At 40.2% G+C, this 16,238-nt stretch overlaps 1 protein-coding gene across 1 annotated transcript in view; it reads right to left on the reverse strand.

Moving 5' to 3' along the window:
* Positions 1-917: 917 nt before the first annotated feature.
* The window catches only part of LOC130282259 (hexokinase-1), a 109,679-nt gene continuing 94,358 nt past the window's right edge, over positions 918-16,238 (reverse strand). The window contains exons 11-18 of the mRNA XM_056530306.1: positions 15,854-16,002; positions 15,521-15,640; positions 15,045-15,140; positions 14,752-14,851; positions 14,102-14,285; positions 13,854-14,009; positions 4,286-4,519; positions 918-1,891 (exon numbers count right to left, since the gene is read on the reverse strand). Coding sequence (XP_056386281.1) covers positions 1,747-1,891; positions 4,286-4,519; positions 13,854-14,009; positions 14,102-14,285; positions 14,752-14,851; positions 15,045-15,140; positions 15,521-15,640; positions 15,854-16,002 — 1,184 coding nt within the window. The 3' untranslated portion in view covers positions 918-1,746. The remainder of the gene's footprint in view (positions 1,892-4,285; positions 4,520-13,853; positions 14,010-14,101; positions 14,286-14,751; positions 14,852-15,044; positions 15,141-15,520; positions 15,641-15,853; positions 16,003-16,238) is intronic.

Raw genomic sequence — 16,238 nt, forward strand, 5'->3', positions numbered from 1 at the left:
AGGTAGAAATTATTCTCACGCCTACTGGCAGGTAGTGTAGCTTTGCACCTAAAAAAGTACCTTTGCGCACAAAATAGCGACTTTTGACAGAAGTCGCAAATGATAAATACGTGACCACTGCATGGTCAAAAAGAAGGTAAGCAAAAAGAGTGAAACTGTCTATATCAAAAGGCGCATAAAAGTCTCAAAATATGCTGCTTGCGCCTGAACTGCGCCTGAACATAGACAAAAAAAATGCTCTAAAAGCAATGATAAATGTCCTCCATTGAGAAGCTGTAATATGCTATTTTTAGTGAAATATCAGTGATAGAGACATAAAACTACATGTACATGATCAGGATTAGGTACTGAGTAACATATAACAGTTTTGTCTTTTTTGTGGGATCTGACAGGTACGCATCAATATGCAGATGTGGCTCAAGTGCCCAGGGGGCATTTCCTAGCACAGCAAGAGCTCAGGTATGTATAGCCCCTGGCCACTTTATTTAGTGCCTGACTGTAAAACAGGGTAGGTAGATGCAAATAGCCTGGGGCATTGATAAAGAAAATGTGTGCTGGAGTTGTCTGGGCTCTTGCTGTGCTGGGGAACGCCCCCTGGGCACTTGAGCCAAATTCAATAAAAAAGGTGCAAATTCTTCATATTTCATATCATGAGATTGTGGCACAATTGTTGAGAATTACATAAATTTGGCACAATTTTTGGTTTTGATTTTTACAATGTGAGAACATTACCTGAAAGTAACCTTTGCCCGATCCACCTTTTCCCAGCTGTTAAGCATGTTATTAGAAAATCACAAAGGCTTCTAATATCTTTTATTTGGGTTTCTAAACTTTCTGGATAGTCAGATTTCAGAGAAGCCGTCCTACTTTTGGAGTTACCATGCATGAGTATAGTTAACACTCTTGACCACAGGACACACATTGGAAAACTTTATTAAGTGGATAAATAACATTAGTGACTCTAATGTGACATAATATGGTTCTCTGACCTAAACGTAATCTGCCAGGCATTTGTTTACACAGAAGTTAAAAACTGAAATTCACACCTTTCTTAACACATCCAATCACAGTGCAACAAAATTTGATAAAAAAAACATGTACAACCTGTCTTGTTCTTATTTTGGGGGTATGCTATGCCCATGAACAGGTATAGGTTGAACTTGCCTGGCATTTTGAACAGAAGATACATGTGGAATTGATACATACTAGAAACACAACACTATTCATACAAGCAATGGGAAATGTCACTGGCACCAGATATACCTTGTCTGTTCTTTGCTGTTGGGTATATTCTATTAACTCTAACACTGCGGAAACTGACTGCCCTTAGTGCCCAGGACTACATCTATGTGTATAATGCCACCATTTGTAAAATGTAGAACAGAAAAATTAAATTAGAAAAAGCCCCTAATGGATTGCAGAATTGCTTTCATGTATGGCTGGTGGGACCCAGTTTCGAAACTTATTTGTAAAGATAATGAAGCGGAAAAGAACAAATATCTAAATATAAATAAAATATAAAATAATAGAATAAATTATGAACAGACATAAATGGCCTAAATATAAGTGATGTTAGTTAGGGAGATAGGCAGGTGAAGTCCATTAACAGCCAATGCTAGAGATAATACTCTTCCTATGGTGGTCTCCTATTTCCCTGTGGTTAAATTCCAGCTTTTTTTTTTACAGTTACTGCTTGAAATGAAAGTGCTGGAAAGGCAGGAAAACACAAGAAAGATGACTGAATGTTTAATTGTGTTCAGCTTCACGGAGTCTACATCCAACGGCGGTGATCAGTGCTGCCCCCTTCCCGCTACCATCTTCTGAGAGAAGGAAGGACACGTTACACTTTGGAGCAAGTTCATTTACAGTCTGGTGCATTATTCTGGAGAAGCTGCAAGTGAAAAGAAAATAAAAGTTTTATTATTTGATTAATTTCCAAGCCCAGAAAACTATCCTTGATTGCAGGGGTCCTGCCGCTGGGGACCCCAGCTATCTCCCTGCTGCACCCAGCATTCGTTTAGAGCGTCGAGTGCAGAACCGGAGGTTCCTGACGTCACGGCCATACCCCTTCAATGCAAGTCAGTGGGGTCACGCCCCCTCCCATATACTTGCATTGAGGGGGCGTAGCCGTGACATCACGAGCATCTGCCCAGCATCACCAGTCATCTGGCACGGATAGGGGATAAGATGTCTAGAGGCGGAGTACCCCATTAATACCACCATGAGAAGGTATTGTCTCATTTGATAAATCAGCTACCATTTCAATACATTGTAATACAATTTTTATTTAATTTATTTAAGCGCATTTTTAACAACAATTTTAATGGGGTACTCCAGCCTTAATACATCTTATCCTCTATCCAAATGATAGGGGATAAGATGTCTGATCACGGGGATCCCGCAGTGTGATGCGTGATGATCCCGGGGCCGAAGTATCGTGAAGTCACGACTCCGCCCCCGTGTGACGTCACGCCCTGCCCCCGCAATGCAGGCCTATATGACGGAATATGAGAAAGTGTGAGCTCTGAGAAAGAAAAATATAGTGCCTGATGCAAAACACTGTCAATGTGTGATGCTCTGCATCACACTTGGAGCCTCCAGCACTGTGAGCTCACAAATGTGGGTGCGGAATGACAGATTGCGGGGGTCCCCAGCGGCGGGACCCCCGCGATCAGACATCTTATCCCCTATCATTTGGATAGGGGATAAGATGTATTAGGGACAGATTACCCCTTTAATATTAGTGGTCTTTGTCAATAGGGCACCTTGCTCAAAAACTGGTGTGAATTTGAAAGAGTAAATACTGAATATAGGTGTATTGCCTATTGTTTGCTAAAAACATACATACGTGGAGCATACCCACAGTTTAGGTAGACTGATATGCTGGGACAATGAAAACCTGATAGATGAAAACAAACAATGAGACCATATTCTGCTATTTAAAATATGAAAGCTCTACCATGCTGGGTGCCATGGGGAGCAAAAATAGTTTTTCTGTTAGTTTTCAAATTTCTGCCCCATTTTGTGGCATGGCCTAAGACATCTGTGACAGGAGACATCCCTGAACATACCCATGAACTCCATCTCTAAAGGAAACTGGCAGATAGCACTCCTCTATGCTCTCTCCTGTATGATAGGACTCCTATGTGCTCTCACCAGTCTGATAGGACTCCTCTGTGCTTTCTCCTGTCTGATAGCACTCCTCTGTGCTCTCTCCTGTCTGATAGCACTCCTCTGTGCTCTCTCCTGTCTGAAAGTACTCTGTGCTCTCTCCTGTCTGATAGAACTCCTCTGTGCTCTCTCCTGTCTGATAATACTCCTTTGTGCTTTCTCCTGTCTGATAGGACTCCTCTGTGCTCTCTCCTGTCTGATAGTACTCCTCTGTGCTCTCACCTGTCTGATAGAACTCCTCTGTGCTCTCTCCTGTCTGATAGCGCTCCTCTGTGCTCTCTCCTGTCTGATAGTACTCCTATGTGCTCTCCTGTCTGACAGTACTCCTCTGTGCTCTCTCCTGTCTGATAGCGCTCCTCTGTGCTCTCTCCTGTCTGATAGTGCGCCTCTGTACTCTCTCCTGTCTGATAGGACTCCCCTGTGCTCTCTCCTGTCTGATAGTACTCCTCTGTGCTCTCTCCTGTCTGATAGGACTCCTCTGTGCTCTCTCCTGTCTGATAGTACTCCTCTGTGCTCTCACCTGTCTGATAGCACTCCTCTGTGCTCTCTCCTGTCTGATAGTACTCCTCTGTGCTCTGTCTGAAAGGACAGGAGAGAGCACAGAGGAGTGCTATCAGACAGGAGAGAGAACAGAGGAGTGCTATCAGACAGGAGAGAGTACAGAGGAGTCCTATCAGACAGGAGAGAGCACAAAGGAGTCCTACCAGACAGGAGAGAGCACAGAGGAATGCTATCAGACAGGTGAGAGCACAGAGGAGTACTATCAGACAGGAGAGAACACAGAGGAGTCCTATCAGACAGGAGAGAGCACATAGGAGTGCTATCAGACAGGAGAGAGCACAGAGGAGTGCCCCATAAATGCTCCATAAAACTGTACATAAATGTGCATAAAGAAGCTAAAATAAAAGCTTAAACATGTTGAGGCTCAATTTACTTAAAAATACACTGTGTGAACATGACCTTACTTTCACCCTAAATGGGCCTTTTGTTCCCATATTTTGTACTTCCATTTTTATGTGTGTTTTTTCACTCTATATGACAATAATACAATTGGAAATAATATTCCTTTCTTTACATGGAAAATGTGAATTTAGAAATACTTCTCTTTACTTACTGTGGATGTAATTTGTACAGAGTTCCATCAACGCCGACTGTGACCTCCAAATGGTCTAGGCCTCTGTTTTCCCGTATCTTATCCACAACAGCTGCCATTCCAGCACCACACAGCTGGGCTGCTCTTCTGGATACAACGCCACAGACTTCTTTGACTATTATACTGTCATCACAGGTGCTATTCAGACCCAGCTGCTGAAGGATGGCTCGTACTTGTAGCAATGCTAACCTATCACTGTATGAAAAGAGATACAATGTCTTAGTATCATATATTTCAGAATGTACCATCTTTTAGACAAAGATTTCATTAAATATGCACGTCCCGCCCCATACTGTCAATGCATGGAACTCTGTTTAACAACTGAATCAGTCAGAGAGGGCTACAAAGCCCTATATCTCAGCAACCACATATCTTCTTTAAAGGGGTTATCCAGGAGTTTAAAAAGCAGAGCTAATTTCTTTCAAAAACCGCTCCCCATCTGTCTCCAGGTTGGATGTGGTTCTGTAGCTTAGTTCCATTTAAGTAAATGGTGCCAACATAGGCGTGCGCAGCCTATTGCATTAGGGTGTGCACCCTAAAGCACAAACTCACGCCGCACGTGTATATGTCCGCCATTACCAGCGGGTCCCTGGCTGCGATCAACAGCCGGGACCTGCCGCACATGATCCGGGCATCGCTCCGATGCCCGTGGTTATGCTTAGGACGTAAATGTACGTCCTGGTGCATCAAGTACCACGTCATCAGGACATACATTTACGTCCTTCATCGTTAAGGGGTTAAATGGAACTTAATGAAAGGTATATTTTATCATATGGAAGGTCCCTATTCAAATCAGTGCCTGTAAGGTATGTAGGTTGGTTTTTAGCTAGCTAGGTCAGTTGGTAGCTAGGTGGATTGATAGCTAGGTAGATAGCATGTAGGCAAAGTCAGATCACAATACACAGTGTTACTTCCCACTTTGTATGTTTAGTTCACAAATAGAGCAACTGATAGAGTCACTTCATACAATCATAGATGCAGAGCCTCTAGTGTTATTCATAGTGCACATATAATTAGGTGTTACTGTTTCACATTTTGTGTAAACTGCGCATTCATAAACATAAGATGCATAACTTTGCCTTGATGTCAGGACCCTTGTATAGTTGCACAAAGTCCTGTGTATTACATCGGGTCCCTAGATTAGCACCAGGTAATGTATTCACTGTTCACGTCCCAACACTGCGCTATTGCATTAGTGTCCGTCACTGGTGGCCCGGGAAGCGATATTAGAAGAATACACGCTACAACGTGATCCCTGATTAATTAAAGCATGTAGGATCGCCTATGGCAATGTGAACGGAGCCCAAATACTTGAAACCAGCTACCACTAGGAAACAGCGAAGTGCAATGGCATAGTGTTATACAATCTGCAGCCAATGCATAACAAAGGAAGCTGTGTACATGTGTGGATTAGGAAATGGAGTGACGGGCACTAGTGCAATAGCGCAGTGTTGGGACATCTGCAATAAAGTGAACAGTGAATACATAACCTGATGCTAATATAGGGACCCCATGTAATACACAGGACTTTGTGCAATTATACAAGAAGGGTCCTGACATCAAGGCAAAGTTATGCATCTTATGTTTATGAATGCGCAGTTTACACAAAAAAAACCAGTAACACCTAATTATATATGCACTTTGAATAACACTAGAGCAGTGGTCTCCAACCTGCGGACCTCCAGATGTTGCAAAACTACAACTCCCAGCATGCCCTGACAGCCGTTGGCTGTCCGGGCATGCTAGAAGTTGTAGTTTTGCAACATCTGGAGGTCCGCAGGTTGGAGACCACTGCACTAGAGGCTCTGCATCTATGATTGTATGAAGTGCACTCCATCAGTTGCTTTATTTGTGAACTATACATACAAAGGACATTAACTCACATATAATTGGACTGCAAAATAAAGAGCAGTAATAAAAATTCATAGAAGTAACTGCATAATAGCGTGTCTATGTGAAAAGGGTCCAGTAGAGCAGTGTTTCCCAACCAGGGTGCCTCCAGGTGTTGCAAAACTACAACTCCCAGCATGCCTGGACAGCCAAAGGCTGTCCAGGCATGCTGGGAGTTGTAGTTTTGCAACATCTGGAGGCACCCTGGTTGGGAAAAACTGCAGTAGAGTAAGTGTGAAGTAACACTGTGTATTGTGACTAAAAGCCCACCCCACCCCACCCCACCGGGTCACCACCCCACACGATTCCCCATCCCAAAGTACCAAAGAAAATAACAAAAAAAACTCACCAATCCCACGCAGCGATCTCCTGAAGAGCCGGGCCGCGTTTTCTCTTCTCCACAGTGCAGGCGCTGATGATTGACGTCATCAGCGCCTGCGTCTGGGAAGGGGTCACGGCCTTCTCTGAACTGTGTGCGCACACAGTTCAGAAGCTCCGGCAGAGAGTGAACAGCTATAAATGCCTCCCTGGGTTAAATAGACCCAGGGAGCATATAATACAGCAAAGTCTGCGGGCAGAACTGGGGAGGATTACCCCATGATTTGTCCCCCTGCATGATTTTCTGGGGGGATGTGTCCCCCCAATTCCTACGCTCCCTGGATATCCCGAATTTGACGGAGCCTGGGCTTGATTAGGGTGTGCCCAGGCACACCCGGCACACCCCGTGCGCACGCCTATGGGTGCCAAGTTGTAATACCACACCCAACCTGGAGACAGACGGGGAGCTGTTTTTTTTAAAGAAATTAGCTCTGATTTTCTATTCCTGGATAACCCCTTAAAGATGGTGGATATCAGGGGGAGAGAGATGGAGTATGTTCTCTAGATATCTGCTAAGTTAATCAATTCTGAAGGTGCACCTCGCTATCATACCCTCTAAAGCCCTTAATATCTCTATGATACAGGCCTGATACAAAATTTCCACAGAACGTTGGCCAGATACGTGAGTAACTGGCGTGTGCAGGTCAGCCGCCAGGGGGCCCATAGGCCATAGTAGTAGTCCTTAAACACCAAAAAAGGCCCCCAAGGGATCCTTGGGCCAATATATATATATTTGAAAATACAAAACACTCCTTAGGGAAATTATCCCCTCAGGGATAACCCTGACTAAAGACCCCCTATAATGATATTGTTAAAACTTAGCCTTTATTTCTATAATTAAAATCATGAATTAGTGCTCAATAGCTATAGATGGCAGTGGTGTGTTAAAATTACAACACTGTGTGCATACACGTTCTGATAGAACAAGCTACTTGTGTCTGTGTCACAGACTACTTTGAAGTGGAATGTTGGATACGTATTAATACCAACTACAGACTAGTATTTCCAGCAGTCCATTAATGTTTTGGAACAATGACACAGTGTTGAGCTAAAATTCTTTCCCCTCTCTCCTAACGTTTCGCCATGAACTGGCTTTTTCAAAGGCGTGAGGCATATCAGAGATACTAACTTCCGGCTATTTATAGACTAGCTATTACCATATTTAATAAGAACATTTATTTAATTACTTGGCATCCTGAGCATCCAATCAACATTTATAACTACATCAGTACGTAACTTACGTGAAGCTTATTCATACATGTGATCTACCTGTGTGGTTATCACATCACCTAAGCGGCGCATGTCAGCAGACTGTACCATTTCATGGTTCTCCAGGTGCGTACTGCGCATGATTTCCCAATGTTTGCGCATATCTTGGGACTTAATGTTTGTCATTCAGTGTGCTCCGTTGTCTGCGCCTGTCTTGGAACTTAGTATTATTTTCTCTTCACTCTTCAATGTCTGCTCGTGTCTTAGGACTTCGTATTATTTTTATTGCACTCCAATGTTTGCGCATGTCCTGGGACTTCCTATTGTATTCCCTGCATAATTCAGGATCAGCGCAGATCTTTATGTCCGCGCATTTCTTCAGACTTAGTTATTCACTCAATGCACACTAGTAAAGCACCAAACTGAAACTTGGATCATAAATTTTACACTGTTGAGGCTATTGTTATTTGTGCTTATATAAATTTACTTATCCCATTCGTTTATATTACTGTATCGTTATTTCAAATTGGGAATATATAAGGAGCATAGAACAGATCTATATATTAAAAAGTGTATCATAAAACAAAAACTATATGTTACTATTTCCTCCATAGAATCACTATCTATTTACAGATAGTGTTATGTATAATACATTAAAAGATGTTAGTCATATTAATTATTATATTCATATGGAGTAATTCAATATAGGGGTTACTACTTAGATTTACTCATAGTCCCCCTTTACCTTAAGACCCATTACATTCATGTTAATTAATAGCTCCTTATTATTTTTCCCATATTATTATACTATTGTATTAACCTCTTGTCCTTATGTAATATAGCCTACCTTTCTATTTGTTTTATAGGTATGGATGCAATACTTTAGTATCCAAGATCTACCCTCGGTAAGTATTAACACAATTTTAAGTATATAGATGTATAAGTATCTTTCAAAAATGGATAAATGTTTAAAGTATATTGACCGTCATTTGGATTTGGTGATAGATTTAGTGTTAATTTTCATATATTGATCTATTGTATTGTATCATGGGTGCTCATAGTAGTACCTTATGTCTTTATTATGAAATTTAATGGGTTTTCTCGCCGATTAGTACCCTGATATTATCAACCACTGTCTGTTTTATTATATCTATTTGGTTATTAATAATTCATTTTATTCCAAGAATTCTGAAAATGAAAAATCTTTGTTTAATCCCTTTGGGCTTCGGCTATCCAATTGATATATCCATCGCATCCTTTCCTTTAACAGGATTTAATCCATGTCTCCTTTCCTTTCACCAATTTTCATCCTTCTTAGGCCCCAAAATTTGATGGCATATTTATCCTCAAAATGTACAGTACTCATATGATTTGCCAGGGGTGTGTCCGCTCCTGTACGGATGGTGCTGATATGTTTGCTCACCCGCTTTCGAAGTTCTTGAATCATTGTGCTTATATACAGATTCGGACACGGGCACTCAGCTTACAGTTTGTACAATGTCCACAGGGATACCGACACAACCACAGGGATCTTATCCCTGTGGACATTGTACAAACTGTAAGTTCTTCCCTAAAACAAAAGATTTCACTAATCCAATTGATGGGAAAAAATATGTCATTTGGGATTTTGTGAATTGTGGAACAAAAAATGTGATATATGTAGCTCAGTGCCCGTGTGTGAAGCTGCATATAGGTGAAACGATTCAAGAACTTCGGGTGAGCAAACGTATCAGCACCATCCGTACAGGAGCGGACACACCCCTGGCAAATCATATTTTGCCTTCAAATTTTGGGGCCTAAGGAGGATGAAAATTGGTGAAAGGAAAGGAGACATGGATTAAATTCTGTTAAAGGAAAGTACATGCTGGATATATCAGTTGGATAGCCGAAGTCCAAAGGGATTAAACGAAGATTTTTCATTTTCAGCATTCTTGGAATAAAATGAATTATTAATAACTGAATAGATCTAATAAAACAGACAGTGGTTGATAATATCAGGGTACTAATTGGTGAGAAAACCCATTAAATTTCATAATAAAGACATAAGGTACTACTATGAGCACCCATGATACAATACAATAGATCAATATACTGTATGAAAATGAACACTATATCTATCACCAAATCCAAATGACAGTAGATATACTTTAAACATTTATCCATTTTTGAAACATACTTATACATCTATATACTTAAAATTGTGTTAATACTTACCGAGGGTAGGTCTGGATACTAAAGTATCACATCCATACCTATAGAACAAATAGAAAGGTAGGATATATTACATAAGAATAAGAGGTTAATAAAATACTTAGGGGATAAGATGTCTGATCGCGAGGGGCCCGCCGCTGGGACCCCCCTTGATCTCCCTGCAGCACCCGCATTCTATGCGGGACCTGCAGGCTGGGGACGTGACGTCAAACCACACCCCCTCCATTCATGTCTATAGGAGGGGGCGTGATGGCGTCACGTGATCAGACATCTTATCCCCTATCCTTTGGATAGGGGATAAAATGTTTTTGCCCGGAATACCCCTTTAATGTAAAGGGGGACTATGAGTAAATCTTAATAGTAACCCCTATATTGAATTACTCCATATGAATATAATAATTAATATAACTAACATCCTTTAATGTAGTATATATATCTTTAAATAGATAGTGATTCTATGGATGAAATATCAATATATAGTTTTTGTTTTATGATACACTTTTTAATAAATCGATCTGTTCTATGCTCCTTATATAGTCCCAATTGGAAATACTGATACAGTAATATAAACAAATGGTATAAGTAAATTCATATAAGCACAAATAACAATAGCCTCAACAGTGTATAACTGTAAAATAAATGACCCACGTTTCAGTTTGGTGCTTTACTAGTGTGCATTGAGTGAATAACTAAGTCTGAAGAAATGCGCGGACATAAAGATCTGCGCTGATCCTGAATTATGCAGGGAATACAATAGGAAGTCCCAGGACATGTGCAAACATTGGAGTACAATGAAAATAATACAAAGTCCCAAGACAGGCGCAGACACTGGAGCGCACTGAATGAAAAACATTAAGTCCGAAGACATGCGCGAACATCAGGGAATCATGCGCAGTATGCACCTGAAGAGCAATGAAAAGGTGAAGTCTGCTGACATGCGCCACTTGTGGTGATGTGATGTGATGTGCACACAGGTAGATCACATGTACGAATAAGCTTCAAGTAAGTGTAGTGTTGATGTCATTATGAATGTTGATTGGATGCTCAGGACGCCAAGTAATTAAATATGGTAATAGCTAGTCTATAAATAGCCAGAAGTTAGTATCCCTGATATGCCTCGTGCCTTTGAAAAGCCAGTTCATGGCGAAACGTTAAGAGAGAGAGGAAAGAATTTTAGCTCAACACAGTGTCATTGTTCCGAAACATGAATAGACTGCTGGAAATACTAGTCTGTAGTCGGTACTAATACGTATCCGACATTCGATTTTTTTATGTAGTCTGTGACACAGACACAAGTAGTTTGTTCTATCGGAACGTGTAGGCACAGTGTTGTAATTTTAACACATTACTGCCATCTAGTGGCTATTGAGCACTAATTCATGATTTTAATTATAGAAAGAAAGGCTAAGTTTTAACAATATTATTATAAGGGGTCTTTAGTCAGGGTTATCCCTGAGGGGATAATTTCCCCAAGGAGTGTTTTGTATTTTCATAGCAGTAGTCCTGACCACAGATAAGAGAAGCAGTTGAGCACTGAAGCAGGGCTGTACATAGACATACTGCTTCCAACCCTATGCTGTATATGACTGGAGACAGGACCTGGTTTTAGGGGTCTCCAAAAATAATTTTATATTGGCCAGATTAGAAAGATAGATGGGGTAATGTATATGGAGTCCTGTCCAATTAGCTAGGCCAAAATGGTTAGTGCTTCTGAGTGACAAATCACCACGCCTCTCCAGGTCACTTATCCTTGTTTGACATCACTGGACCTCCCAGGATAATGCTGTCTTCTCCCCATGACATCACAGATCCCCCCGGGTAACCCTTGGCCTGCCCCATGACATCACTAGTCTCCAGATAATCATGCCTTTCTCACTTTGATATCACAAGTTCTTCCTGGATAACCCCTGCCTTATGACATAACTAGTCTCCAGATAATCATTCCAGATAATCCTCCTTCCTCGCACTGGACAATAATTTTATAGTGTTAATGTATGATTTTTAAGAATCTTAAGAATTGTTAATTTCTCCTACTGATTTCAGTGAGGCTGAATACCGGATTTAATTGCCTGTTTATCTTCTAAACTGATTGTTAAACTGATAGAAACTGTTTGCATTTAATGCATCAAAATCTGTGTAAAAATTATAACAAAAAAAGTAAAAAATCAGCCTTGCAATACTAGTGTGCCAGCTGTTGTTTAAAAGATAGTCCTAACAACCAACATTTGTTTTTTACAGCAGATCCCAGCACAAAAAAGGTTGTCAATCCCATTGGGAAGGATACATTTCCATAAATAAGTAATAACAGACAAGAAAACAGAGTTTCTGAGCGCTCAGGTGAATGCAGCCTACTCTATGTACTTTAGCGTTAAAATAGCATGTGATCTGTCTAGCAGCAAATGGTTGAAGTGTACATGTTGTTAACTTTTTATATAATGTAGATAATACCATTATATATATATATATATATATGTAATATAGAGTGATTAAAAATGTGTATATTTTTGGGTGAAAAAATGCTGTCTCTGCTGCTATTGTCTGCGTGTCTCTGTTAGAAGACCAAACACAGGAAGTGACGACCGGGGGTGTATCACAGAGCCTCAGTGTACAGAACCCTGCTTGTCCTCAGTGTACAGAGCAAAGAAATACATATAACTGAGTTGAGAAAGGGAGGAGACTCCTGAAACGTCCTTCAGTGGCTCGCACGCCAGCGAGCTTGTCTTTACCCCCTCAGAATCAGCGTCCATGTGGCCAGGAACATACCATCCTACAGACAGCAAGATTCTTGATGGATAGTTCTGAAGACACCGTATGGAAGGATCTCTGAACTGTTTTTATGCACTGGGTGAATATGTTCTGAATTCTCACTGCATTTTTTGTAATGAATGAAAATTTAGATAAAAAGGAACTTTTAAGTGCAATTCCCGGTTATATGTCTTTCTTTGCTATGAATACGGTTGAATATTCTCAGGTGATGGAGCCCTGAGGTAGACATTGGGAAGCCACCCTATATGTGCACACCTAAGGTCTGAATACGTGTTTGAATTGATACTCCGTGCACAGAGCCCTGCTTGTCTTCAGTGCAGAGAGCCCTGCTTGTCTTCAGCGCAGAGAGCCCTGCTTGTCCTCAGTGTACAGAGCCATGCTTGTCCTCAGTGTAGAGCCCTGCTTGTCCTCAGTGTACAGAGCCCTGCTTGTCCTCAGTGTACAGAGCCCTGCTTGTCCTCAGTGTACAGAGCCCTGCTTGTCCTCAGTGTACAGAGCCCTGCTTGTCCTCAGTGTACAGAGCCCTGCTTGTCCTCAGTGTACAGAGCCCTGCTTGTCCTCAGTGTACAGAACCCTGCTTGTCCACCCACACTTCCTGTTTTTGGACTCCTAACAGAGACACACAGACAATAGCTGTAGGGACAAAAATATATAAATTATTTAATCACTGTATAGTACAAATATACATACAGGGGAAATTTATCAAAAACGGTGCAGAAAATTTGCCCAGCTGCCCATAGCAACCAATCAGATTGCTTCTTTCATATTACAGAGGTCTGGTTAAAAATGAAAGAAGCGATCTGATTGGTTGCTATGGGCAACTAGACAGCTTTTCCTCTGCACAGGTTTTGATAAATCTCCCCCATCATGTTATTGTCTACATTATATTAAAAGCTTTTGTTAATGACAGGTACGCCTAACTGTACACCCAGCTGACATAGAAATAGCTTTATTTAGCTCTCGAATAACAGATTGCAATAGTGACCTGTAAGATTTGACTTTTTTGGAGCAGCAAAGGAGAAATGTTTCCAGTAGAATTAGACCACAATACCCACAAGCACTGTTTATTTCTTACCTCTCAATCTGTGAAAGAAATTTGGTTTCAAAGATACCCCTAGTTTTCAGTGCCTCGGAAATCTGCCCACGGAACAGGAATCCTCGCTTTGTAAAGTCAATTAGAATGTTTCTTACAATTTCTCCCAAGTACATTCCACTTATCATTTTCTCATATCTATAAACAGAATAACAAATGCAATAATGACAATGTATTAGATCCAGAGAAACAATTCATGACTTAGTTTTCCAGTATTTGGCTTATCTGACCTTTGTTTTCCTGAATTTAAAGACAGTTCATCAACAGCTTTGTCATATTGTGTTCGGATATCATCCAGACATCCATTGTCACCGAATGCTCCCCATTCCATGTTGACACACATTCTGCCTTCATCTCCATCTACCATTTCTATGTTCTTTGTCTCTTCCATGTAACATGCATTACTGCCGGTACCTAAGACATAATAAGATGTGTTCAATCTATAGCTGGATATGTAGGATACAATATATATTAAACATTTTATGAATTCTTTACAAGCACAGTATAACGTACAAATAATATCAGTTAACACTGATATCTGACTCAAATGTAGCTGGAAAATAAAATTCCAGCACATAATGACTAGTGCTATTTTTGTGTGATGCTGCAAGAGAAAAGCTTTTATAAAGGCTATAGACACCGTAGATTGTCCTTTTTTATTAATACGCTGTAATTGTCAATGTTTATAAAAATTTTACCAATATTAGAAATGTTTTTTAGTTTTTCTTCTACCGAAAATGTTATATAAAAACCTATGTGAACATATTTTTGCACATATGTACAATGAAATAATAAAAGAAAATGCATTCAAAAGGTGTCCATAGACTTCAAAGGTAATGTTTGGTTGAGTGGCTGATATCCACAGATAATGCATACTTACCCACAATGAGACCGATTTCACAATTTGGATCTTCATATGCACAAGTCATCATTGTCCCAACAGTGTCGTTTACTATGGCAACTACATCAAGGTCAAATTCCTGTTTTAAAAGAAAACTTACTATTTATCCAGAAATTATTTTTACTAGAATGCACACTAAATAATCCCACAAGTTATGTGACCTTTACAGTTAACCCTTTTAGAAACAGAAATGACATTGTATATAAAGTATAATACCATTATAGTTACGTTATATAGGGTGTAATGAAAGAGGGGTTCTTCACCATACCTACCTCTCTCCTCTTGATTCCTTCCCTTAGCAAATTAACCACATCTTCACCTTCACAATCAGTTGCTTTAAAGCCCTTGGTCCATGTTAGCAGGATACCCTGAATATATACAACTCAGTGTCAGAACTTTGATGTGCCAAATACCTAAAACCTGTGCGTATTTTACTAAAAGCTCTGCTTCTTTAGTGTTCCCAAAAAGAACACTGAACATATAATCATGAATTGTTGTCAGAAAATATATCCCAATATATATATAGACTCTAAACAGTGCCATCTTCTTATTTAAGACTATATAATGTGCTTGTATCTTCAATGACTTTGCATTATCCTCCAGATCCATCACCAAAAAGTTTTGGTTAAGATCTATTTCATGTGACCCATATCTTGAGTGGATGCTAAAAAAGTACTAGTTGTAGGCCCTGAATCTATTTCTTTGCTTTTCATAGCTCACAATTCCCACCCTCATCCATGTGACTTACAGCATCCAAACTGGTTTGCTTGCAGGGGAAGGAAAAGGTGAAACCCAGAGGAAGTCGTGCCCCTTTAATTCCCATGTAATCCAGGAAATCAGAGATGCAGTGAACAATGTGGTCAAATAGCTGAAACAAGACAATCATCATATTTGTGAAACAATCTAAACAGGAAATGAATCAACAGTGACAGAACATATATTATATGGGCAAGGATCGGATACTTATCTGGGATCAGATACTTATTCCCTATTATTTGGATAGGGGATAAGTGTTCTTGCACTCCAGTACTCCTTTAAGTGCATAGTTCTATTAGGATACAGGTATTTATTATGGATTTACCTCATCCCCAGTCCCTTGCATGACATCTGTAGGAATAGCATAGATTTTATTATGCATTTCCACCATTCTTCTTTTTCCACTGCGGATCTTGACAAGTAGAACTCGGAAGTTTGTCCCTCCAAGGTCTAGAGCCAGAAAATCACCATTTTCTATACAAATATAAAACAATAAAACACTGATATACAATACATGATAAGTAGTTAAGAATAAATTGCTGTAGAAAAAGTTAACTTACTGTTAATTTAATCATTGGTAGCAAACTATGGAGAAGATCATATAATAACAGAAACCTATAACCCTTAAGTCAGTTATTTACTAGCTTTTTATTCACAATGCTGACTTTTTCCTAACATTTTAAATCTCCTTCAATGGCAATTAATAGTAA

The sequence above is a fragment of the Hyla sarda genome, chromosome 7 (genome assembly GCF_029499605.1).
Source record: "Hyla sarda isolate aHylSar1 chromosome 7, aHylSar1.hap1, whole genome shotgun sequence".
NCBI lineage: Eukaryota > Metazoa > Chordata > Amphibia > Anura > Hylidae > Hyla > Hyla sarda.